The sequence below is a fragment of the Abramis brama genome, assembly GCF_963993115.1.
Source record: "Abramis brama genome assembly, chromosome: 13".
Lineage (NCBI taxonomy): Eukaryota > Metazoa > Chordata > Actinopteri > Cypriniformes > Leuciscidae > Abramis > Abramis brama.
The window spans coordinates 17997362-18023323 of NC_139975.1; the positions used below are offsets into that span (position 1 = coordinate 17997362).

At 37.2% G+C, this 25962-nt stretch overlaps 1 protein-coding gene across 4 annotated transcripts; it reads left to right on the forward strand.

Moving 5' to 3' along the window:
- Positions 1 to 298: 298 nt before the first annotated feature.
- On the forward strand, positions 299 to 25843 carry ocrl (OCRL inositol polyphosphate-5-phosphatase). 4 transcript variants are annotated; one of them, XM_084132886.1, is made up of 24 exons: positions 299 to 704; positions 1248 to 1327; positions 4763 to 4854; positions 5128 to 5166; positions 5603 to 5716; positions 7164 to 7313; positions 7426 to 7672; positions 7747 to 7908; positions 7993 to 8094; positions 10352 to 10466; positions 10637 to 10753; positions 10992 to 11173; positions 11290 to 11401; positions 12928 to 13037; positions 13169 to 13304; positions 13380 to 13490; positions 14026 to 14191; positions 14728 to 14963; positions 15544 to 15567; positions 20783 to 20899; positions 20987 to 21071; positions 21485 to 21612; positions 22654 to 22765; positions 23465 to 25843. In XM_084132886.1, the coding sequence occupies exons 1-24, from the start codon at positions 663 to 665 to the stop codon at positions 23587 to 23589; spliced, it is 2904 nt and encodes a 967-aa protein (XP_083989012.1). In that variant the 5' UTR covers positions 299 to 662; the 3' UTR covers positions 23590 to 25843. The 4 variants fall into 4 exon arrangements, with proteins under 4 accessions (XP_083989012.1, XP_083989013.1, XP_083989014.1 ...); XM_084132887.1 differs by having other exon boundaries at positions 520 to 704; positions 7750 to 7908; XM_084132888.1 differs by lacking the exon at positions 15544 to 15567 and having other exon boundaries at positions 520 to 704.
- Positions 25844 to 25962: the final 119 nt, after the last annotated feature.

Consider the following 25962-nt stretch of genomic DNA (forward strand, 5'->3'; position numbering starts at 1 on the left):
GAATAAACTTACAAGTTGCAACATATTGTTTATCCTTCTAAAGAAAACATTATGCAACCAAAAGGACATGAATCAGCCCTATATCCGTTTGATGGTCTATTTGACATTTATAGAAAATGAAGGAACAACCCTCTGATTTAAATAAGGGCGTTTGACGAAGTCTCTGCAATGACAAATATTTAAACAATGCAGACACTGTGTTTACAGTGAATATGCGAAAAAGTTGCGTATCTTTGACGTTCCCGAGCAGCGCAGAACACACCCAGTGATGTTGCTGCGTTCGGGAGAGCGCGATGATGATGACCTCGAAACTCATTCATGACCGGGGACGTCATGATTATGGTCAACGTAAACACAAGAATCACTTGAAATGTCATTGGTTTATTAACGCGGCAACAAAACTGTCATCAACCGTGACCACTCTCTCTGTTTACGCCCAAAATTTGACACACACGTACTCGATAGGTGTTGTTTTCTCCGGAGTTCAATGACTCCACACCGGCTCACAAGCTGAATCGCGAGCCCTCCGGAAGTCCAGCACTGAGTCCACGCGCGGTGAGGGGTGGAGCCTGACATGAGAAAACACTCGCTCGCGCCGCTGAGTTTAGCCTGTTAGCTAGCCGCCTGACGGCTTTAATTCAACACACTTAACAACATTCACGATGGAGCATTCATACGGGATTTCAGATAGCCAATGTTTGGCCGTATCCTTTATTTGGGAGCTCAGTTGTTCATTTTCATTTTGTTAAGAGCTATAGTAGTCTCTTTTGAAGCCATTTAGCCATGTCTTGTTAGCCTAGCTGTATTGGTAAACATAACATTTATTTTCGTTATGGCAATGTAATAAAGAGGCTTAACAGAATACAAATGCTGTCAATTTTTGTTGCTGTTTTCTCTCTGCTGTCAGACAGAAGTGTCGTTTATCCAACCATATTCCATCAATGGTCTAACATTCCTAGGAATAACTTGGAACAGCATTGTGTGACATTGTCATGTCACTTGATATGATATGATGTGTATGTAAGGTATGACGTTGCAGCTGGAGGCTACAAAAAGAAGACAATTTTTATGATTTTCACGCATCTTGGAGTATGTTAGGGACGTTACCTAATGAAGTTGTATAAAGTCCAACAAGTTCTTTGATTGTGTGTGTGAGGGAGGGAGAGAGCCATGAGTCGTCACGCTTTCCACCCTTTTTCTCTGCCTCTTGCTATTCAATTGAATCCTTGACAGTGATTTTTTTTCAGACTGTTAGAGGACACGAGCTCAGAAGCGGACAGAAAGAACCAAGACTCCTGTCCCTGTTACAGTGTTCTGGACAGTTTAAGTGAGTAGACTCCGATCTCAGTTTTTCATTCCACTTTATTCACACTAAACTGCACTTTTATGTGTAAAACAGGGTTAGTTGCAGAAGAAAATGTTAAAGCCTGAGAAAGTTGAGCAGCTGTTTAATCTCTGTTGGACTGAACTGCGCATTCTGTCAGGTGGTTTATTGCTGCTGCCTGTTTGTGTTATTACACTGATGATTGTGTGGTCGTTTTTAGCCTTTTGACATGATTAGTTTCCAAACCCACAAACGGAGGACATCTAATTGCTAGCTATCAAACTAGAATCTCTATCTTGAGAATGCAGCTGGCTTTTAACAGGCTACTATTTGTTTGTTTTTTAACAAGACATGGCTAAATTCATGATTATGGACCCTTTTTACTGACTGTGATGAAGCATTCCTACAATTATTATATATTATCTAAGCTTTTTTTGTATTTTCATTTTAAAAATGTAATGTACATAACGCTATATTTTGTTATATTACCTTGGCATTAAATTACAAAAAACAAACAAACAACTAGTTAACAGCTGCAAGTGTGTTTCTAATACAATAGCTGTGGGAATGGCAGCCAATGGCTGTAAATTTGACATCTTTGTCCTCTGACTGCCGTAATCAAATATTTTTTCCTTTTTTGCAAAGACAAGGAAACACTATCATCATGGTTCTTTATTTTGCTATTGGAGCAAATGGGAGTGCAAAAATCATATTAGCTGTAGTCTCATATTCACCCCTATAGAAGCAAGAACCCCAGAAAAGTGAAAAAACGGTCCATTATATTTGAATCTATTTGCCGGTTACTATAGCTGTGAGAAGACTATGTGAAAGATTGTGCAGTCAGATGGTGTTTAGTGTGGCTTTCGTTGCATGCCAGCATGCTGCCCATTATGCTGCATTCCACCTCGGTGTCCTAGAGCCTAATAAGCCTCACATGAGCACACAAACTCTTTAACTGCATTAAAAGTGTACACACTCAGCTTTACTCAAAGCTCGGGAACTGACTGGGTAAAAGAGGTCAAAAATTATATTTGTTGAATCCCTTTGTAATGAAAATAATCTTCTAACAAAAATAACAAGGTACACTGTTGATAGTTCACCCAAAATTGAAATGAATTTAGGCTTTTATTCACATACATTTATGAATATGCCATTTTTAAGTCTTTAAAAACATATCTGTTTTCTTTGGCTTTTGAATAGATCATGAAATGGGTTTTTGAAGCTGATAGAATGTATGATGTTGTATTTAAATGTTTTTATTTATTCTTGCTTGATCTGTAAAGCTTTGGGTCAACTTCTGTTGTTTTTAAATGTGCTATAAAAATAAAGGTTGACTTGACTTGACATAAATATTTCAACGCACATACATGGAGCACATCAAATATGGTCAACGGCAGCTCAACCATATGTGCGTAACGCAAGAACAATCGTCATTGGTTCTCGCGTTGCAAGTAAGCATTTTTGAACGTCCATTTAGCATGTTTAATGAGCTCTATGTGTATGTTCATTAGTATTTATATGTGAATAAAAATTAATCTTATTAAGTGATTGTAACTCTTCAGAAGTCTTAACTGCTCTATTCATATGGATTTATTTTACGATCTCTATATGAACGTTTTGAAGAGTCAAAGTTATGTTGGAATGGACCTTCAGTGGAGGGACAGAAATATCAAAGATTTTATTAAAAATATCTTAATATGTGTTTTGAAGATGAAAGCCTTAGGTTTAGAATGCCTTGCTTGTGAGTAGGATGACTGAGTTTACATTTTTGGATGAACTCCGTCTTTAACCTGAAATGCTCAAGCATCTTTTTAAGGAGCACTGAAAGTATAACAAGCTAATAAAAGTATATTACAGTAAAGCTGCACGAATTAATAAAAGATTGCGAATTTGAAACACCTACGCGATCTTATTCTTAAATGATGATGATTCGCCTATGTCTATTAAACCTTTGACATGTACGATCCCAGCGAACACTCTGAACTGTGTTGGCGCTGCCGCTGAGAGAGAGAGCAGTTGTCATGTATAGGTATGAAAGAACTTCACAAAAATAATTTTAACCACAAAGTATTAGCAGTACTGGCATAAAAGTGTATAGTTCAGATATAAACACTGATGTCTACTGTACCGATCAAAATAGAGTAAATCGCCTTTTGAAACTTGAAGCTTCAAATAAAATCATTATTACGCCAGTAGGTGGTATATATATATATATATTTTAAATAGACTGTTTTGTTTAGTTGTCTATTCAGAGTTGACGGGGAATCGTGATCTCTAATTTAAAAAAAAAAAAAAAAGAAACAATGTGATTCTCAGAATCTATCCAGAATCGTGCAGCTCTATATTACAGTATTTCATTTAGCCTGACAGACCTTTGGGGTGGATTTTTGAGCTACGTTGTCAATTGAACTTTGATGTGGCAACGAGTGCCATGGTTTAACCTCAGAAAGGAAGGAGATATTTTTGGCATGAGCAGATTATAACCATCATCACTACATTAGGCTGTTATTTGTATTGATTGAATATGAGATTGCTTAGTAAGTCTAGGCCAGATTTCCCTTGTTCATAAGTGCTGTGTTTCCTGGCAACAGCATCCATTACAGCAATTATCGTCTTCTGAGACTGAGAGAGAGCGGGCTCACTGGCAGCACAGAGGGGTTCTAGTCTTGCCTCCATGTGTTTGCATGGCATACTCAGGCAGGGAAATCTGAAGGTTTTTCCAATAATCCACTGTAATTGAATTTCCCATTGAGTGAAATGGAGGCAAGACCATAAGAGGAAACTGATGCCCTGGGGTTGGCACTGTTATTGTCAGAGAGTGAAATATGGTCTGCAATTAGCCCTCCACTGTATTTAGCTGCATTTCTATAGCTTCCCTCCACCCTCTGTATTCTGAAGCTTTGTTTTTGATGAGATACGAATTTCTCTCTAAATTTTCAGCATCATTACTCCAGTCAGTGTCACATGATCCTTCAGAAATCATTCTAATATGATGATTTGCTGCTCAGGAAACATTTCTTATTATCGTCGATGTTGAAAACATTGTCAATGTTCTTGTAGAAACTGTGATACAATTTATTTCAGAAGTTCACAAGAACAGCATTTATTTGAAGTGGAAATCTTTTGTAACATTTTAAATGTATTCACTGTCACTTTTGATCAATTTTAATTCCTTTAAAAAATATATTTCTTTAAAAAAAAGATATTACTGACCCCAAACATTTGAACGGTAGTGTATCATTCTCAGTGTGCTGTATGCTAAACTTATTAAGTGATCAGAAATGGTGTTATCACCCTGTTTTTGAGTTTGTTTCTTTCAAAAACCTAAATGTATGAACCAACTATGTTAATATCCTGGAGCAATAAGTAGAAGGAAATCTTATGAGATGGGTTATTTGCTCTTGTAGGACTTTTCATGAATGAGTCTCTTGTTGTTAGGTTGGATATTTTGGAAAACCCTGAAGCAATTGTATTAAGCCAAGTGCCCCAGCTGTCCATCCCCATCAATAACCATTTTCAGTTAGTTCGAGGTAAGTTTCTAATGACTATTTATAGTTTACAGAAGGACTTTGTAATATTGCAAATACATTTGCTCTCTTCTCACTATAATATTTTTCACCTTTGGTCTCTGTGAGTGAGGCTTATAAAACAAGTTTGCATGATAAAATCTCTCTCCCATGATCAAATATTTGAAAACCATTTGTCACCATAGACAGCAGCTATGTTTTACATATCCTGGTACAGTCCCCTAAAAGCCTGTATAACATACCTCTCTCTGACTTTCTTTAATTTTTCCCTTTTAGAGGCTGAAGAAGCGCTTCTCATTGACATCTCGATTAACAGTAAGTTATTTTTTTAATGAGCCAGCTTTTGTAAAATTAATTATTTGTTTTCAATTCAATTATTTTCATATTTCTTTCCTTCTTGGCCATTTTACCAAGCGTTAATGTAGTGTTTTTGAACTATTACATCAGCATAGGATAATAAATGTTACATAATTTTCAGTTGAATCATATCTATCTGGCCATAAGCAGTGTATTGTAGCAGCGTTCAGCTTAAGCAGCTTATTGCTACCTTTATCCATTTAATTTTCTTTTTATAAACTGTATGAAATTGCAAAAGATTATATGCACTGTTATTTATATGATTTGTATACTATGGGAGGTTTCTTAATGCATACTGCCTTAATTAAGAAAATTAAGAAAAATGCTTTTGAAAAAGAATCAAATGTACAGCTGTGATGTTTGGATGTGAGAAAGTGACACTGTTCCTCAACAGCAACGGTACGGATTCGTCTTCGAGGCGAGCGAATGCCAGAGGTTCTGCTGGAGCTGCAGGATGACGTGCACACTCAGTCTTTCTTACAACATGTGACGAAGGCCAAACAGCAAGGTGATATACCTCATTTTCCCTCCACAGGATGCTTCCACAAACATCAAGCCACATTTCTTATTTATTAACTACTCTAATCATTTATTTACCAGGGTAACCAACACCCAGTTTTATATGTTTGTCAGTAATGAATGCTTCTTGGAAGAATTTGACCTCAGTGTCAGGCAGAAAATTTGACAGATATACATTTTTGGTGTTGGTTTACTTTAGTTTATATTGTTACAGCCACAATCGGGTCAAAGGTTAGACCACCTGCTGCATGATTTCTCTGATTTGTTTCCACACACCTTGTAATATTCAGCTCAGGGTATGTTTGTCCTTCAAACTCTTACCTTAGAGGCATAGGCTTCATTTCCTGACATCATCCATTGGCTGATGTATCTTGTTTGAGAGTGTGCTGAAGTCTACTTAAAGCTGGAATACACTACAGGACTTTTAAAATCTGAAAAGTTTCTAAAACACTGGACATCATACACTTGCCAACTTTGTAAATGGCTATAGAGAAAGACTGGATGTCACACACTAAATGACTGATGAGCACACACTACCAGACTTTTATGTCGCTCCAAAACACAACAAACTTGCTCAGAACTAAATGTGCTAGTTGCAAGGAAATGCATGACAGAAAACAAACATGGATGTGCAGGATTTGACTGCAGTAGTTGTAGCGACTTCTGAGTTGCAAAAAAAAGGAAGAAACATCCAAATGGATTTGGATGAACTCTTGGGTGTAGACGCAGTCAGTATGACCTGTACAAATTGTGACAGATGTTTGAGGCGAGTGTTACTAAGCCTATTATAAGTCGTATCATACATTACAATATGTCTACTAAAATCACCTCAAAATATCATGTTTGATATCCTCTGACTGGATGGAATAGTCTGCTCATCTGTGCTCATACACTATTCGATTTACTGTGAAATCTGTCAGGTTAGAATGACAAATTTTGAGGATGAAATAATCACTGGATTTTGACAGATTAGTGACATCAAATGTTTTTTGTTTTTTTGAGGCAGCAGGTTATCTAGACATTAATGGGCAGAATGTTTGTCTGTGAAACTCAAAGTCTACAGACTGGTATGACAACAGATCATATCCAGACCAGGGAAACATTCAAAATAGAAAACCATAAAAACCTGCTTTTCTTGTTTTGGTATTCTGACATGTTGATTTTTTAAAAATGCATATCCCTCTGAGGTCACTTTGTTTATGGTACTCTGAATGTACAGATTTAGGGTCTTGCATCAAAGAGTTTATGCCCACTGTACTATGAAACAGTGTGCCTGTACCTGTGCTTTACTGTTAAATCTTATAAGTAGAGCTGCCTGTACTAAAATGATAATATTAAACCTTCATCAAACTACCACTGTTAAATATGTTTTGAAGGCCATTCTCAATTTTTTTCATAAACATATGAAACATCACTGTTAAATGGTCCACCTTTAGCTGAGAGGAGGAGTTCACTGCCTAGGAAGATGGAGCCTGTTGTACCTATTCCAGTCAAAGACTGCATTCCTGTTCCACCTCAAAGAGGAACCTCCAAATCCACCTCAAACAACATCAACAACAGTGTTTTAGCAAAGCCCTCAAACACAGGTATGGAATTAAAAATGCCAGAACATAACCATTTTCACATTGGGTTACATGGCCAGATGCACCAAAGACCATGAACGTTCTGTAACTACTCTGTTCCTCTCTATGTTTATAGACTCCGCCCTCTCGCTTGCAACAGATTTTGGTTTTGAAGAAAATTTTAACCATTGTATAAAAGTGGAAGAGAAGAAGAACCAACAAAACCGTATAGTTGCACAACGAGAGCCGCCACCTCCACCAGTGCCCCCTCTTCCCCCTCGAAAAGGCACATACAAGCCATCGACTACCGGTAACCTCACGGCAGGCCTGACTGCTAAAGAAAGACCACCCTCTGCACTGAATGCCACACCTGTCAGAAATGAGTGAGTGCTACTGGTTTTAAATGCAGAAGCCTGTACATTTTCAGCTTTGTTAAACTCTGTGTTGTTTTTTGTAGCAGATTTCAGTCTGTAGACCGCTCCGTTTCCTGGTCTGACAGCCCATCCAACTACACCATGAGACAGACCATGATGAGCAGCCAGTCAGGGTCAAGGGAAGGCCTGCTTAAGTATCGCCTCGGCAAGAAAGAGAAAGAATATGTGGACATTAAGAACTTTCGGTGAATGTCACATGCCTGAAAACATAATGTCAATCATTTTGTTTTGACTGATTCTAGGTGTCACTAAGTCACTGTATTTTACAGGTTCTTCTTGGGCACTTGGAATGTGAATGGTCAGTCCCCTGACAGCAGTCTTGAGCCCTGGCTTCGCTGTGACCCAGAACCTCCAGATGTCTACGCACTGGGGTGAGTGGCAAAGCAATAGCCCCTCGCTCCAAAATAATGAATCTGAAACATTAGCTGCGTTCCATTACCCTTCAAATTGCGCAAATTAGGAATTGAAAATACGGCCAATGGAAACTGCAAAAATTCCCATATATCCCAAAAGAAGTTTTTACGCTCGCATGAGGTGGTTTTTCAGGCAATTTGAAAAAGGATTATTTTGCAAAACTGCAATGGAAACAGTTTTTTCGCATTTACAGGTCACCTGCTGTACGTAAAAGTCAATCATTCTTTAAAGAAGGCACGATATGTTTGGACAGTAGGGCTGGGCGATATGCTCCATTTTCATATCGTCCTATCGTCAGCCTGTGAGATCGGCGATACACGATATTATCGTGAGGGGGGCGGGGCTTACTTATTTGATTATTAACTTGCTTATTTACTCGTTAATTTGCTTGTTTTATTAGTTTGTTTTATATATGAAAATTGTTTTCTATTTTGCTAGCAAAGGTGGAGTGTTTATTAATAGGCTAAATCAGTTTATTTCCCGGTATAGTGAGGTAAAAAAAGATCCTATAATCATTCTTGTATCTGACTCAGAGTATTTCAACATGTCAGCGGGAAATTTACGGACACACATTATCCTCTCATGCAGTTACAGATGCAGCATTTTGACTGTACTTCTGCACGAGATGGGAACACGTTTTAATAATTTCTTAGTTCAAGAAAGAGTCGGAGTTTGTGATACATGTCCTCCTACCAGTGCTCTCTCTGTCTGGATGCACTTCAATAAGCCCAGAGAACGCGGGTAGTGTTTTAAATGCCGGGAGAAATCAAAGGCAAAAATCTAAAAGTTGATCGGTATACTTAAACTTATGACTTGACTCCGATAAAGGAAAACGGGTTAATGTGTTTACATGACATGCATTGTCAATTTATTCAGCATAATCAAGTTAATAACGTGCATGTAAACGCGCTCATTCCCTGAAAGTGAAAGCAGAAACGGACTGAGCTTTCGCTGCATTAACGGCGCGTTCTCTCAGAGACGACGGTGGATTTTAACGGTATAGCAACTATCTTAATTTACTGGCTTAATATTTCTCTTGTGGACTTACATTATTGACAGTGAAACAATTAGAAGAATATTACTTGTTGTTAAACAAGTGTTTGAAGTTGCTTTTGATTTTCACAGATGGCAGTTGTGCTGCGTTCATGAACTAAAGACTGTTACTATATTTTAGTGATATTATTATCATTAATATTTTGTAATTGTGTTGTTTTTAGTGTTATTAGTGTCATTAAATGTTTTGTAAATGTGCTATGGAAACAAAATACTGACGAACAATGATGCCGTCTTCATCTTGGCTCTGTATAAGAATGATGCGTCTGTAAATTCAAGCACTCTTGACAATTTGAATGGATCTCATACGTGCGTCGGTGATGTGGCAATTGTGGTTATGTGGTGATGTCGTTATGAATTTAGGCAAGGCAAATTAATTGTATTTCCTAATTAATTTAATAACAATACTAGCTTCATAATAATAATGAATACATTAATGGGAAAACGAGCTAATTATCGTATTGATATCGTCAAAGGCATCTGCCAGCAGCGATATCTCTGACTATCGTCGATACACGATACTATCGTCTATCGGCACAACTCTATTGGACAGATGACGAGATCGAGTTCTTTATTAAACTCATAAAAGACAAAAGAATTACAGGAATTCTGGATTCTAAACAACAAAGAAATGTCACTATTTATCAAGACCTCGAAGAAAATAGGTGGGAGAAACACCCAGAAACACCTCACATGTGGACGCTCCCAAGTATAAGGGAATTTCCTTGCCCTTAATGCTTGAATAACAAGCCTACGTGGCTTGTGGCTGCGATTATACATAAACTTACTAACATCCGTTGCCATGATGTTTGGAATGACTTATCGCGAGAGGAAATTTTTTTGTTTTTGTCACATAACATTGGTTAATGGAAACGTTGCCATTTCGCAATAGTTTTTTATCGACATTTAGAAAATATCGCAAAGTTTTTGCGCAAGTCTGTAATGAACACCAGGCTATTGTTAGATCTGGAAATGCATGTGTAGCATGCAAATGGGGCCATGTTTGGGAAACCCCATTTTTTTGCAGTTTTGTGACAAGCATTAATGTATTTCACCCTTAATGGATCATTGCACATTATAAATTGTCCATTAATAGGTTTGATTGATTAAGGTCATAGTGCTGTATGCTTTGTCTAATTGTTTTCTTGTGTTTTTTGTCAGATTTCAGGAGCTGGACCTGAGCACAGAGGCATTTTTCTATATGGACTCATCCAAAGAACAGTTATGGGTTGATGCAGTAGAGAGAAGCCTCCACCATAAAGCCAGATACATACAGGTGAGTGAACGACAGCTGATTTATGCTATTCAGCATTTAAAATGCAAAGAACAGTCTAATCATTCCTGTGGCACCCTGAAAGTAGCATTTGGTAGTCAACTGAAGAAAGTATTTGCAGCTCGCTTTCATTGTTTGTGGACTTTTCATGAAGTTCTGTATGTTGTCTTCAGGTCCGTATCATTCGCCTAGTGGGAATGATGTTGGTGGTGTATGTCAACAAGGTGCACAAAGATCACATTAGAGAGGTGGCTTCTGAGTCTGTGGGAACTGGCCTCATGAATAAAATGGTATGTTTGCATTTGTTAAAATAGGAAGTGGTTTGTCAAAACTGGAAGTCATTTTAGCCTATCTTTTGGCATAGAATGCATATCTTTTGTTGTATTTGTATTAGATATGGTGTAAATCTTAGAGTGGTATTGATTACACAAATGACAAATGACCACAAATCGAATGATACTTTCTATTAGTAGTTCAATCTCGGTTACCTGATAAGATTAACCTACCTTTATTACTCCATTACTATAGGGGAATAAAGGAGGAGTGGCTGTCCGTTTTGTGTTTCACAATACCAGCTTCTGCTTCGTGAACTCTCATTTGGCGGCGCATGTGGATGACTTTGAGAGGAGGAACCAGGACTACAAAGACATCTGTGCCCGCATGAGTTTCCACCTGCTGGAATACCCCCCTCTCAATATAGTGAAACATGAGTGAGTGTCACTGTCATCCAGTGTAGCCATTGTGAACCCATGATTAGATAACTATATTTTAAGCTAATATTGTACTTATATTTAAATGCTTCAATGCTTATGATTTATCCTCTAAGTGTGGTGATTTGGCTTGGAGATCTTAACTACAGACTATGTTTGAGTGATACCACGGAAGTAAAGAGACTTATTGCTGAGAATGAATTACGGAGGCTTCAGGAGTATGATCAGGTGAGACCTGGGGATGATACCTCTTTATTATAATATTTTATCCTTTATTTATATATATATATAATACGGGTATACACTCGCTGGCTACTTTATTAGTACAATAATTCAACTGCTCGTTAACGCAAGTATCTAATCAGCCAATAGCATAGCAGAAACTCAATGCATTTAGGCATGTGGAGAAGAAAGGTTTAATGCACAATCATCTCTAGGGTTTACATAGAAAGAGAAAATATCCAGTTCTGTGGGCGAATTTGCTTTGTTGATGTCAGAGATCAGAGGAGAATGGTCAGACTGGTTGGAGCTGATAGAAATGTAACAGAAATACAAAAAAACACTCGTTACAACCAAGGTTTGCAGAAGAGGATATCTGAACACACAACACGTCAAACCATGAGGCAGATGTGCTACAGCAGAAGAAGACAAACCGGGTGCCACTTCTATCAGCTAAGAACGGGAAACTAAGGCTAAAATTCACACAGGCTCACCAAAATTAGACAATAGAACATTAGAGAAACAGTGCCTGGTCTTCTACTACGACATTCAGATAGTAGGGTCAGAATTTGGCGTAAATAACATGAAAGCATGGATACATTCTGCCTTGTATCAACAGTTCAGGCTGCTGCTGGTGGTGTGGGATATTTTCCTGGCACACTTTGGGCCCTTTAGTACCAATTGAGCATTGTTTAAACGCCACAGCCTACCTGAGTATTGTTGCTGACCATGTCCATCCCTTTATGACCACAGTGTACCCATCTTCTGATGGCTACTTCCAGCAGGACAAAGTGCCATGTCCCATAGTTCAAATCATCTCAAACTGGTTTCTTGATCATAAAAATGAGTTCACTAAACTCAAATGGCCTCCACAGGCACTGGATCTCAATCCAATAGAGCACCTTTGTGCTCAATTTGATTGTGTGGTGGAACAGGAGATTTGCATCATGGAAGTGCAGCCTACAAATCTGGAGCAACCGCGTGATACTATCATGTCAACGGACCAAAATCTCTGAGGAATGTTTCCAGCACCGTGTTGAATCTATGCCACGAAGAATTAAGGCAGTTCTAAAGGCAAAATGGGTTTCAACCCAGTACTAACAAGGTGTTCCTAATAAAGTGGCCAGTTGTGATAACAATTTGAGTCTAAAGTTATGAATAGAAAAAGCTTTTTATACTTAATTTATATATATATTTGAACTATAAATATGTAATGTTTATATGCATATAAATTACATGTATACAATTCTGAAATTCATGTTTTTTTCAATCCACAACATTTCAATCAAACTATGATGTTATTAATATTACTTTATTAACATTTTTAATGAAAAAACACAAAGATATTTTCCACTAGTGTTCTCTTTTACTAATGCACCCCACTGTATTTATCTGGTTTTATGTTATTCTTTGTTGCTTCCTCTTTTCTTTTTCCTGTGTGTGTATGTGACAGTTCTTTAAGTGGTAGCCAAATATAGACTTCCATTTTTGTTCTGAAAGCACACTTAATTGCATCTTCTGTTTCACTCTGCCAGCTGAATATCCAGAGAAAGACTAAACGTGCCTTCGCTGATTTCATGGAAGGGGATATTACTTTCATCCCAACTTACAAATATGATGCTAAATCTGATGGATGGGACTCAAGGTAAAGTTTTTGGACATCAGGACATCTTCCTTTATACATTGAAGATCACTTGCTGTTAAAATGCTCTTAAAGAAAAAAAAATGACATTGTCACATCATAATTTGGTTTTGTTCTTTGGGGTGCGTTGACAGTGGGAAATGTCGAGTACCTGCCTGGTGCGACCGTATCCTCTGGAGGGGGAGCAACGTAAAGCAACTTCACTACCGCAGTCACATGGAGCTAAAGACCAGTGACCACAAACCCGTCAGCTCTGTCTTTAGTGTCGGGGTGAGGATAACTCCATTCATCATGCTCCAATAAAGGAGTTGAGACCATCACATTCATTTTATGTGTGTGCTGCAGGTGAAAATGGTGATAGAGCAGCGCTACAAGAAGGTGTTTGAAGAGATTGTGCGGGACATGGACAGAATGGAAAATGACTTTCTGCCCTCTTTGTCCCTAACCCGAAGGGAGGTAAGTAATGACAGGGAGACAGACAGGTCAGTGTATCCTCTGACAAACTGCATTGATCCTCTGGCCTGCCTCCATTCTCTCTGAGATCCCACCATATATCAGTGGAGGGTCGATAATGTTTGCACAATCTTAGCACTTCTCTGGACTGTGAGTGGATTATAGGCTAATCACATGTGCCATAATTGCTTGTAGACTGAATGCACTGGGGCAGTGTCTTTAAAATAGAAAAGACTATAAAAATAAACTGATCAGCATCACCTGGAATCACTTCATCATTGCATACTAAGGACAATACACATGCAAATACCAATACCATGCAAAAGTTGGGGTCAGTGTGTAGATTTGTTTTTGTTTTTAAAGGATGCATTAAATTGATCAAAAGTTACAATTAAGACATTTATTATGTTATAAAAGATTGAAAGATTTCTATTTTAAACTGACGTCTTTCATATTTTCTTCTGGTAGTGTATGTTTACAGCTTCATACACTACCATTCAAACACATCTTCATATTATCTCTGTTCTTTATTCCATAGTTCACCTTTGAGAATGTGAAGTTCCGTCAGCTGCAGCGTCAGAGTTTTCTCATCACTAATGATGGACAGGTTGCTTGCACCTTTGCCTTCATTCCTAAACTTAATGACTCTCAGTACTGTAAGCCCTGGCTACGTGCTGAGCCCAACGAAGGGGTACTAGACCCTAGTGAGTATCTCATTTCAGTCCTGTATTTTTGTCATAAAAAAGAATGACATTCTTTTAATGTTTGATAATGTCTTCCTTTACTTCCTGATTATCAAGATACATTTAGACACTATAGTTGGGCAGTATGTAATTTCATTTCATGTATTTTTTGAAAATAGATCCCAATTTGATAATAAATATACCTAATTTGTATCCACATTGTGCATTCCCTGAGGACCACAACATTTTACTGGGAAATATTTGGCCAAAATAGTTTTGGAGGGAAGAAATTTGACTTTTTCAGTGTATTTTAAAACTTTAATTTTAGTTTTGGAAAAAGAATTCCAATGCATCACAAATTTAAACAATTATGGATAATTTTGCCAAATTATGAAAATAGAAGAAATAAAAGGCTATTTTCTATGAAGAAATGTCATGTCAACTGCCCATATCAGATAGAGAGGACACAAATATGATGTCATCTGAATTTGTTAATTTATGATGCAGACTGCGCCCATCTACCAGACTGTCTCAAATATTCCTGTTTTTTTATATAGATGAGACAATGGAGATCGTCCTAGAGGTGTATGTCAGTAAAGATTCTGTAACACTACTAAACTCTGGTGAGGATAAAATCGAGGACATTCTGGTGCTTCATCTGGACCGGGGAAAAGACTACTTCATCACTTTCTCTGGAAACTATCTGCCCAGCTGTTTTGGCACATCTCTGGAGACTCTGTGCCGTATGAAGAAGCCCATCCGTGAGATCCCCATCACCAAACTCATCGATCTGGTGAGGCACAAGCCGCAGCTGCAGTTGGTTAGATGGATTATTATCACAGGATACATGGCTAAGTAAAGATAAGTGGCTGCCATTACAAAAACGAAAGTCGTCTTCTCACTTTCTTGGCAGTGGAAAGTAATGACAGACAGTGGTGAGGAATTTTGTCCCCAGATTTTAGATAAGGAAATACCTTCAGGGTTGACATGATTCTGACATGAGGCTACAATGAAGAAGTCATGTACAAAGAGAATGTTTTGATGAGATACAGCTTGTTCAGGAGCAGTTGGTCATCATGCAAATGTTCTGTGTTGTTCATCACTGTTCCATTCTCCTCTATATTCTCAAAATATAATTAGTTTTTAATTTAGAGAGTAGTCAATCATCTTTAGTCATTTTATGTTTCTATCTCTGCTGTTCACTGATCACTGTTGGTAGCTGAAAGCTGCTTATTTGTAATTATGCAATACTGTCTGTCTTCTCAGTGATTACGCAATGTTTCTCTATTGTCTCATCTCTCCTCCCTCCTTTACTCCTTTCTGCTCTGACCACTCCTTTCCGACCAATCATTCTGGGTCTGCATGATTCTCAGGGAGAGGATAGCTGCATGGAAAAGGTAAAGTTCCTCTTCATGCACAGAAAAGACTCATTAGATCATGCAATAGGACAGCTGCTATTATCAGGGCCTACATGTATGATTGAGGGTGACTGTCCTGTTTTTAAATGTTTGTCCCAGTGTGACAGCCTTTGGTGCTTGCCGGTTCACACAGGTCAGCTTGCTGCAGTCACTCTGCAGGTTCAGGCTAATGAATGCCACTGAGGCTTGAATCTCTCAGCTTGTATTCTGCCCCTCCTTTCCCCACCCAACTCACTGCTCACCAGCCAACGATATTAGATAAGCAGGGAGAGGATGCAGCTCACAGCATGGTGAAACCAGCCTCACAAATCAGTGTTTGTAATTTGGAGTCAGCCGTTCTTCACAGTTGTTTTTGACTCTGATCTTGCTTCTGTGTCTCAGCATGAGTTGCATTTCTGCTAATTGCATGAGTCCCCTTATATTGTTTTGCGGTCTTGGGGCTGTCACTGTTCTCCACATAACATGTTTCTGTGTGTGTGTGTATGGGAGAGGAATGTTATTTGTGGCCCCTTTTCAAAGACAATGTGGCTGAATTTATGTCTGTTATGTTCTTTAACCCTTGTGTGGTGTTCACAACCCAATTCCACCTGTGGTGTTCCCGGTCAAAAATGACCGGACTATAAAAAATAGCTTATAAATCACTTGTTATGCAATATTATTACCCAATATTGGATTCAATCTTTTTGTCCACTTGTTCTCTTTCAGTTAGGACTGGTTTTATATTTCTATTTGCATCTGATTATTCGTAGGCCTCATTTATTTGATAGTAGGCATCTGATTTTTTGAGTAAAAAAAACATTATTTTTGAATAATTTTGGAAATATTAAATGAAATCTAAAGAAAATTGGCACTGTTGATGACACTAGTCTACTTTAATATTTCACCAAGAATTTTGTTTTGAAAAACTTTTATTTTGTACAAAATGGCACATTGTCACACTTGTGGTGTTCCCGGTCAAAAATGACCGGACTACAAAAAATAGCTTAGAAATCACTCATTATGCAATATTATCACCCAATATTGGATTCAATCTTTTTGTCCACTTGTTCTCTTTCAGTTAGGACTGATTTTATATTTCTATGTGCATCTGATTAATTGTAGGCCTCATTTATTTGATAGTAGGCATCTGATTTTTTGAGTAAAAAAAACATTATTTTTGAATAATTTTGGAAATATTAAATGAAATCTAAAGAAAATTGGCACTGTTGATGACACTAGTCTACTTTAATATTTCACCAAGAATTTTGTTTTGAAAAACTTTTATTTTGTACAAAATGGCACATTGTCACACTTGTGGTGTTCCCGGTCAAAAATGACCGGACTACAAAAAATAGCTTAGAAATCACTCATTATGCAATATTATCACCCAATATTGGATTCAATCTTTTTGTCCACTTGTTCTCTTTCAGTTAGGACTGGTTTTATATTTCTATTTGCATCTGATTAATTGTAGGCCTCATTTATTTGAGAGTAGGCATCTCATTTTTTGAGTAAAAAAAACATTATTTTTGAATAATTTTGGAAATATTAAATGAAATCTGAAGAAAATTGGCACTGTTGATCACACTAGTCTACTTTAATATTTCACCAGGAATTTTGTTTTGAAAAACTTTTATTTTGTACAAAATGGCACATTGTCACTCTTGTGGTGTTCCCGGTCAAAAATGACCGGACTACAAAAAATAGCTTAGAAATCACTCATTATGCAATATTATCACCCAATATTGGATTCAATCTTTTTGTCCACTTGTTCTCTTTCAGTTAGGACTGGTTTTATATTTCTATTTGCATCTGATTAATTGTAGGCCTAATTTATTTGAGAGTAGGCATCTCATTTTTTGAATAAAAAAAACATTATTTTTAAATAATTTTGGAAAAATAAAATAAAATCTGAAGAAAATTGGCACTGATGATCACACTAGTCTACTTTAATTTTTCACCAGGAATTTTGTTTTGAAAAACTTTTATTTTGTACAAAATGGCACAGAGTTACACTTGTGGTGTTCCACTGGGCCATTGAGGGCCACTGTTTCAATTGGCCATTGAAAGTGAATGGGAGAGACATGTGTTAGAAGTCCATGAGGAATATCTTTACATCTGAGTGATGGATTATGGTGAGTTTGGGCTCTTTTTAATCTTAACAATCTCATGTAAATAATGATGTGCCATTTTCCACAATTTATGCATGCTTCATTGAGTTATGAGTTAAAACGGGACATAAATGCTAGGCTACATCTATATTCAAGGCTCTGTGAGCGTATGTGGGGGTTTGTGTGTTACAACTCAATTAGGAATATCTTTAGATCTGAGTGATGGATTATGCTGAGTTTGGGCTCTTTTTAATAGTGATAGTCTGCTGAAAATAATGATGTACAGTTTTCTACGAACTGTGCATGCTTCGTGAAGTTATGAGCGAAAACCAAACGAGAGTGCTTCATGAGTATATACTTGGCTAGGTGCGTCTGTGGTATTTTCTGTGTTAGAACGCCATGAGGAATATCTTTAGATCTGATTGATGGAATATAATGAGTTTGGGCTCTTTTTAATCGTGAACTCCTGCTGTAAATAACGATGTGCCATTTTTCATGATCGATATAATTTTCATGAAGATACGAGTAAAAAGGCCAAGTCTAAGCTACCTTGATTGGCTACGTGAGTCTGTGCGTCTGTGATTTTTTTTGTGTTAGAACTCCACGAGGAATATCTTTAGTTCTGAGTTATGGATCATGTTGAGTTTGGACTCATTTTAATTGTAAGCATCTGCTGTAAATAATGATGTGTCATTTTCCACAATCGGAGCATGTTTCATGAAGTTACGAGCGGAAATGTGTCTAAAATTCAGCATCCATACATGGTTTACACATGGGTCTCTTGAAGGGCTTCTTTTAGAAAAACCTCGCTCAAGTTTAGTAAAAAAGCCTGAAACAATTATGCTTGTTGTATTCTACTCATTGAGACCTTTCAAATGACATATGACACAGGACTATCAGAGCTGTATGATGTATTTGACATATTGCTGAATGTAATACAAAAAAGTAGTTTATAAATTATGATTTTATTTATTTTTATTTATCAGCAAATAACTCAGCACTACTTAGGAGTTTATCAAATTGGCTACATTCATTGTAAATTTCAGACTCTAAGCTTTCAAATGACACCTATTTTAAGTTGATCAAGGTAATAGTTTTGAAAAATATTATGATTATTTATTTCGCAGCTAGGTGGCGCCTGCGGGGGGTACACTCAGTTTTAGAGTGATAACTCAGCAGTCGTTAGGAGTTGATCAAAGTGATTAGATGCATTAAAAAGCTGAGATTCTAAGCTTTAAAATGATACATAATTTGTGTTGTTCCATTCATTGGTTGCATTGGTCTCTCCCATTCACTTTCAATGGCCCATTGAAACAATGGCCCACAATGGCCCTCAATGGCCCAGTGGAACACCACAAGTGTAACTCTGTGCCATATTGTACAAAATAAAAGTTTTTCAAAACACAATTCCTGGTGAAAAGTTTAAGTAGACTAGTGTGATCAACAGTGCCAATTTTCTTCAGATTTTATTTTATTTTTCCAAAATTATTAAAAAATAATGTTTTTTTTACTCAAAAATTTAGATGCCTTCTCTCAAATAAATGAGGCCTACAATTGATCAGATGCAAATAGAAATATAAAACCAGTCCTAATTGAAAGAGAACAAGTGGACAAAAAGATTGAATCCAATATTGGGTGATAATATTGCATAATGATTGATTTCTAAGCTATTTATTGTAGTCCGGTCATTTTTGACCGGGAACACCACAAGTGTAACTCTGTGCCATATTGTACAAAATAAAAGTTTTTCAAAACACAATTCCTGGTGAAAAATTAAAGTAGACTAGTGTGATCAACAGTGCCAATTTTCTTCAGAATTTATTTAAAATTTCCAAAATTATTCAAAAATAATGTTTTTTTTACTCAAAAAATTAGATGCCTACTCTCAAATAAATGAGGCCTACGATTAATCAGATGCAAATAGAAATATAAAACCAGTCCTAATTGAAAGAGAACAAGTTGACAAAAAGATTGAATCCAATATTGGGTGATAATATTGCATAATGAGTGATTTATAAGCTATTTTTTGTAGTCCGGTCATTTTTGACCGGGAACACCACAAGAGTGACAAGGTGACAAAACTCCCCCTAAAAAATTAAGAAAATTGTCACAAAACATTTCAGAAGTAGTTATACCATTTGTGAAAAAAGTCACTAAGTTTCAGTCCAAAGCGATAACATTAACTAGTATTTTCGGGAAAAAGAAAATCTTCTCCGGGTCAAAATGACCCGAACACCACATGAGGGTTAAAGTGCCCCTTTTTTATTTGAAAGGTTTTTCATTTTGTTTTGGAGGTCTCCTACAATAGGTTTACAAGCCTCCAATGTCGAAAAACACAAAGTTTCTCATACTTTGCAGCATCACCTGTTTTCTCACAGTGTCTGAAACTGTTTGATAAAAGATTCCGTCTCTCTAAACCCCTTTTTTCCGAAAGCCTACTCTGCTCTGATTGGTCAGATGGCCCAGTCTGTTGTGATTGGTCTACCGCTTACAGCGCATGTTGGAAAAGACACACTCATTACAATATCTGAATTTCAGCTCCGGAGGCTTCCTCAGCCCTTGATAAACAGTGATACAAACCGATTAATTCGATTAATATTTGGAATTAAAATTTAAAATTTAACAGGCCTAGCAGCCAATGATGCTAATATGGGATTGGCATTATGCTAAAAACAGGAACAACTGACAACTTGTTTCAGAATGTTCAGAATCGGTTCTTTCTTTTGGGAAACAATAACCCCATTTATCGTGCATTGATCTTTGAAACTTTGCAGACCTTTTACATTCACAAGCAGCTATATTACAGACTACATGAAAGGTAATATCCAAAAAATTGTAATAGGGGGACTTTAAACAAAGTGATCATGATAATAATGTCTGATAATCTGTATATTTAAAGACACTAACATTGGATCTAGTGCTTTAAAAAAAGAATAATAATGAGACACCAAAGTGTACTGAATTGTGCAAAGTGCTATAAGATATTTTATATCTTAAATTTCAATTTATCTAAAATTTATTTATTTATCTTTAAATTTATATCGCTCTTCTTAAATTGAATACAGAATTAAATATAGCTTTAAGACAATTCTCAATTTTCTCAGGAGAAATCCCGGATGTATTCCTTGTTGGACAATTCTGGAACAGAGGATAAACCTCTGAAGATTCCCAAAGAGGTCTGGTTGCTTGTTAATCACCTCTACACCAAGGCCTGCCAGCAGGTAAACAAAATAAAGCATGAATGCACCAATGATTAGCCATAACATCTCAAATTACTAATTAGATTATTTTCTTTTTCTTTATTAAAGGAGGACCTTTTCCAGACCCCTGGCCTGCAAGAAGAGCTACAAAGTATTATTGACTGCTTGGACACCAGCATTCCTGAATCCATCCGTATCCTTTCCCACAAAAAAAAAAAAAAAATTTATATATAGAAAGAGCTAAAGATTTTCCCAGCAGATTGATTACTAGTGGATAGTCTGGACAAATCTCTTTCAGGGCTCTCAGAGTTACTTAGCATAGAAATGCTAATGCCTGTCACTTCAGTGAATGTGACCGAGTGGCTCCCTTTAAAACTGCTCTGACTGGCTGGACTCTCCCACACAATTCTTCCCTATGCTACTGAGAGACTGAGAATGTGCCCTCTGTCTTACTGTAATGGTCCTTGAGATATCCATAGAGACACTGTGTTCTTTCTTTCTTTTCTCTCCCTGTCTTTTCCTTTTTCTCACTGCTATATTTATTCTTCCTGTAGCTAAAATGTGCATTCTCACTGTTCACCGTGGTTCTCCTTGACTGCTGGTTAGCTGGCTGTAATCATTCAGTTGCTGAAGCACTATTGATCTTCTTGGAGGCTCTTCCTGAACCTGTGCTATGTTATGAACTCTATCAGCGCTGTCTTGAATGCTCTCATGACAGCCGCCTCTGCAAACAGGTACAAATTATATTGGTATTGTCCTGACAATATAGTTCATATGCTGTTTGTGGTAGTAGGGCTTGGTATCTATCTATATTCTTGATTCAGTTCGTATTTACAAGCTCTCAATTTGATTCTGTGTTCAATGTGATTAGATTCCGATTCATTTGGGTATATTTCAGTTACAATGTACATTTTGCTTAAAATGAAAGGAATTCTTTCAGCTATTGATGTAAATTAGCTGGAACCTTCTAAGTTGGTACATACAAAAACATTATTTCAAAAAAATTCAATTTCAGGGTCTAAACTATGTAGTTCAATTGCTATTTATTTATAATAATCAACACAAGATGCAAAGAAACAAAAATTAAACTTTAAATTGCATTGATTATTTTATAAAACTGTTAATATAATGTGCAAATATTATAAATATTACAAACTCATGAACCTATAAATTCCCATGAAAAAAAACTGGAATGGGTTGATGTACACTGCTGTTCATAAGTTTGGGGTCAGTATATATATTTTTTTCAGCAAGGATGCATTAAATTGATCAAAAGTGACAAAGACATTTATAATGTTTCTGTTTCAAATAAATGCTGTCATTTAACTTTCTATTGAAAGTAAATAATTGTATTAAATTATAAAAAATTCAGCTTTGTCATCACATATGTTAAAATAGACAAAAGTTATTTTAAATTGTAATAATATTTTACAGTATTATGGTTTTTACTGGGGGTTTTTTATCAAATAAATGCAGCCTTATTGAGAAACAGATACTTTTTCAAAAATATTATAAAAATCCTACTGACTCCAAACTTTTGAACAGTAGTGTATGTAGGGCAGTGTATATATACGTACAGTATTAACTATCCAACCATATTTATACATAATACACAAGATCATTTAAATGATTAATCAAAACTATTTTAATGTTGATCATGGAATTATATCTAAAATACTCTTAACACATTGAAAAATCTAAGTTTAAAATGTTATTTTAAACCTAGAAATAAACAAAGTTTAAGAATTAATTGTTTGTTTTCCTCTAAACAACAGCTAATATCTCAGCTCCCACGAGCCCATCGTAATGTGTTCCGCTACCTGATGGCCTTCTTGAGAGAACTACTCAAACACTCTTTTGACAACAACCTGAACGCCAACCTCCTAGGTGAGTCTGACTTGAGGCCCTTTCACACGGGAATGTGATGCAATGGGAGACGAGCAAAAAGTAGCAAAACGCTTTCACTGGTGGTGCTCGAGCACCCAAAATCCTGCCTCTTCCACAAGCACATCTCTTTGCGTTTTATCTTTTTTGTGAGCGGCAGCGCAGCTGTATAGGCTTTAACCAATTATTGAACAGATTTTTTAACAACCAGTCATGGAAAATTTCACTGAGCTCATGTTCAAAACATGATGGAGAAGATTGTTTTAAATGTAGTGGAATTTCCCAATCAAAAATATCATACAGAGATATAAAAGAAGAAATAAAATCCATAGTGTGTGTGTGCACAAGTTGTTTTGCCAGATAAAAAGCTAACTGTGTCTGACATGAAAACTATGCTAGTCATATTCCCATGAAGTGATAAATAACACAAACACACCATTTTTGTTATGTGTAATCTATTTAGTTTTTAGTAAATACAAATGTTACCTTGTCGATTGTAAATATGGCGATGTTCGCTCTGAGACCGCGACGCGAGCACCGCCACAACTGCACAAAGCGCTTCCACTATGAGAGAAAGCAGCAGCCACGTGGCGATTCCACCACTTGCCATGTCCCGTGTGAAACGGCATTTATTCTATTGGCAGCAGATTGCAAACATTCAGGTGCGTTACTGTTGTATTGTTTCTTGTACCTCTTGTCCAGCTACTCTCTTCGCAAGCCTCCTCATTCGGCCTCCTCCCAACCTTGCTGGCAAACAGACACTACACGATCGTCAGAAAGCCAATGACTTCATACTGGGGTTCCTGATGGGAGGCGATGAAGACTGAGGGAGAGGACTGCAGAATGAGGTGTTCAGGTGGTTCTGAAGCAAAAAAGACTCTTGAAGTGTGTTTGTGGCTGGTCTTCTGGGAGATAAATGGGCCCCCCTGCACTAAGATGGCTAACGGCCTCCGTGATGAAAGTTTGGCACTGTTGGATAGTTCTGTTTTGCACAGACATTGCCCATTGGTTACGTTATGCTGTTCTTCTGTTCCTGCTTCAGAGGAATAGATGTCAGTTTATCTCTGCTCCCTGAATGTGTTGTTCTGGGAGTATTAATAACTACACTTTAACCCTTACAAACCTCATCTTTTTGACTAGCATCCATAATCCTACGTGCAGCCCCAGTTTCTCTGGTTTTGACCTCTGGATCAGTGCTGTAATGCCAAATCCGATATTCCCGACCATATTTGACTGAATGCGACTTATTGCTACTCAAAAGAAGGTCTTTGTTACACTAAAGGAAAGTCCTGTATTGGAGATTGTATTGACTGCTGCTGCCAGTTTAAACGCTCCCTCAGAGCCCAGAGCACATTTTTCCACCTGTCTCACGCTTCCCTTTCTCCTTCGAAAAATGACCTTCACAAAGAAGTGTTTCTGACAAGGTGACTTAGACAATCGACTACCTTTCAGAGTGGAGAAGTCTGGACTATGATCTTTACTCACAGTTCTATCTGAATCATGATGAATCAGCTGACTTTGTCCATTGTGGTGTGCACGTTATTTATGTTTTCCAGTCTCATACATCCTTGTTGTCCTCAGCATTGGGCATTTGTATGTCCTCCACAGATGAATATCTGTTATCCTTCAGAATAGACTCTTCAGTCTGTTGTGATTGCACATCCAAACCCATAATCCTTCAATAATAGCAATGAGCGTCAACATCAGATGTGGTTGTCTTTATCAGATCTGGACTCTGGGGCTGATACTTTTATTCTTTTGAGGTCTTATTCTTTTACAGATCTTCTCTGGATCCTGTTGTGCTACAGAGACGTTAATATTTTAACTGATGTGCTCACTGGATATTTTATTGTTCTGTCATGTCCTGTAATGATGATGCAAACGTGGTCCTTCTATATGTATGCTGTGTGTTATACTAACCCAGACTGGGATAATTTTGTGTATGTTTACTGTCTTTGAGTCCTTTGTTGGTGTTGTTACATTTACACTTTATATTTCCATGTAGTGACTTACTGGCATATGTTTCTCTCTCTTGAACTCATAGTACACATTGGGATTCTGTTGATCTTATTTGTGAGTGCCGACTGAAATTCTGCTGGTTTTTACTCCTTGCGCCAGTCAGTCTGGTTTTGTTGAACAGTGTGTGAAGAGGAAGTCTCTTCTGCTATACCAGCATTAATCATCACCCCAATGCTAAAATATTATTGTAACACAAACCACTAAAGCTGTTTCTCCACGTAATGCGTGTGACATGTTGCCCCTGTCCACTAGCGATATTTCCTCAGAATCTCACAGGAAATGTTTTGTGCGAGTCTTGCAACTTGGAAAAAGAGTTGTAATCAGTTTCCGACCAACTCTGTGTCCTGCCTTCCTTTACTTTTAGACATAAATATGCAAAAATGGTTGCTTTAGGGGCACAACAGCTTGTCACTGGGACAGTGCTTTTAAAGGGACGACTTTGTATCTTATCTACCCCTAAAAGGTGCATATTAGTACCTTAGAGTAGTCATACAGTATGTATCTTTAAGGTACTGCTGTGAACGTTTTAGGGCTAAATAAGGTACAAAAATGTCCTTTGGGCGCTGCCCTAGTAACAAGCTTGTACAATTTTTTGCACTTTTCTTTTTCTGATGGTGTTGAAAACTCTTAAGTAGTGATGTTCTGTGAATGTGGCTCAATGTCCTTCAAATAATGTCACTCTCAAATCTCAGTCTAAATCACTTCACATCTGCTGCCATATTTACAAGCTTGTGTCTTTGTCTGAGCTTTCTATTTGGGTTTATGTTTTCTAATTTCTGCTTTGGAGAGGGCCACCGTAGAACTCGGCTGAAATCACTTTTTTCAATGCCAATAGATGATGTTTCTGGGAGGACCTCATTGCAGATGGCCATTATACAGATTTCTGGTGTTCTGTGATCACCACCCCATCTGTTTGTTTATTTTTGTGTCTTGTCTTTCTTTCCATTCAGTTTTTGGAATGATCCTGGTACTTTGCAGCTGGGTACTTGCACATACTTTGTTTTATTTTTGGGGGGTGGGACATCTAATTTATTCAATAAAATAAAGACATTATGAACCTATTATTGGGATTTCTTGAATTATTTTTTATCTAATGTCTATTACTATTGCTCAGCCTTATTACTGGAGTTTGTTCAAATAATTCTAAGTAATACTAGTGCAGTCACTGAACTGTCACTGTC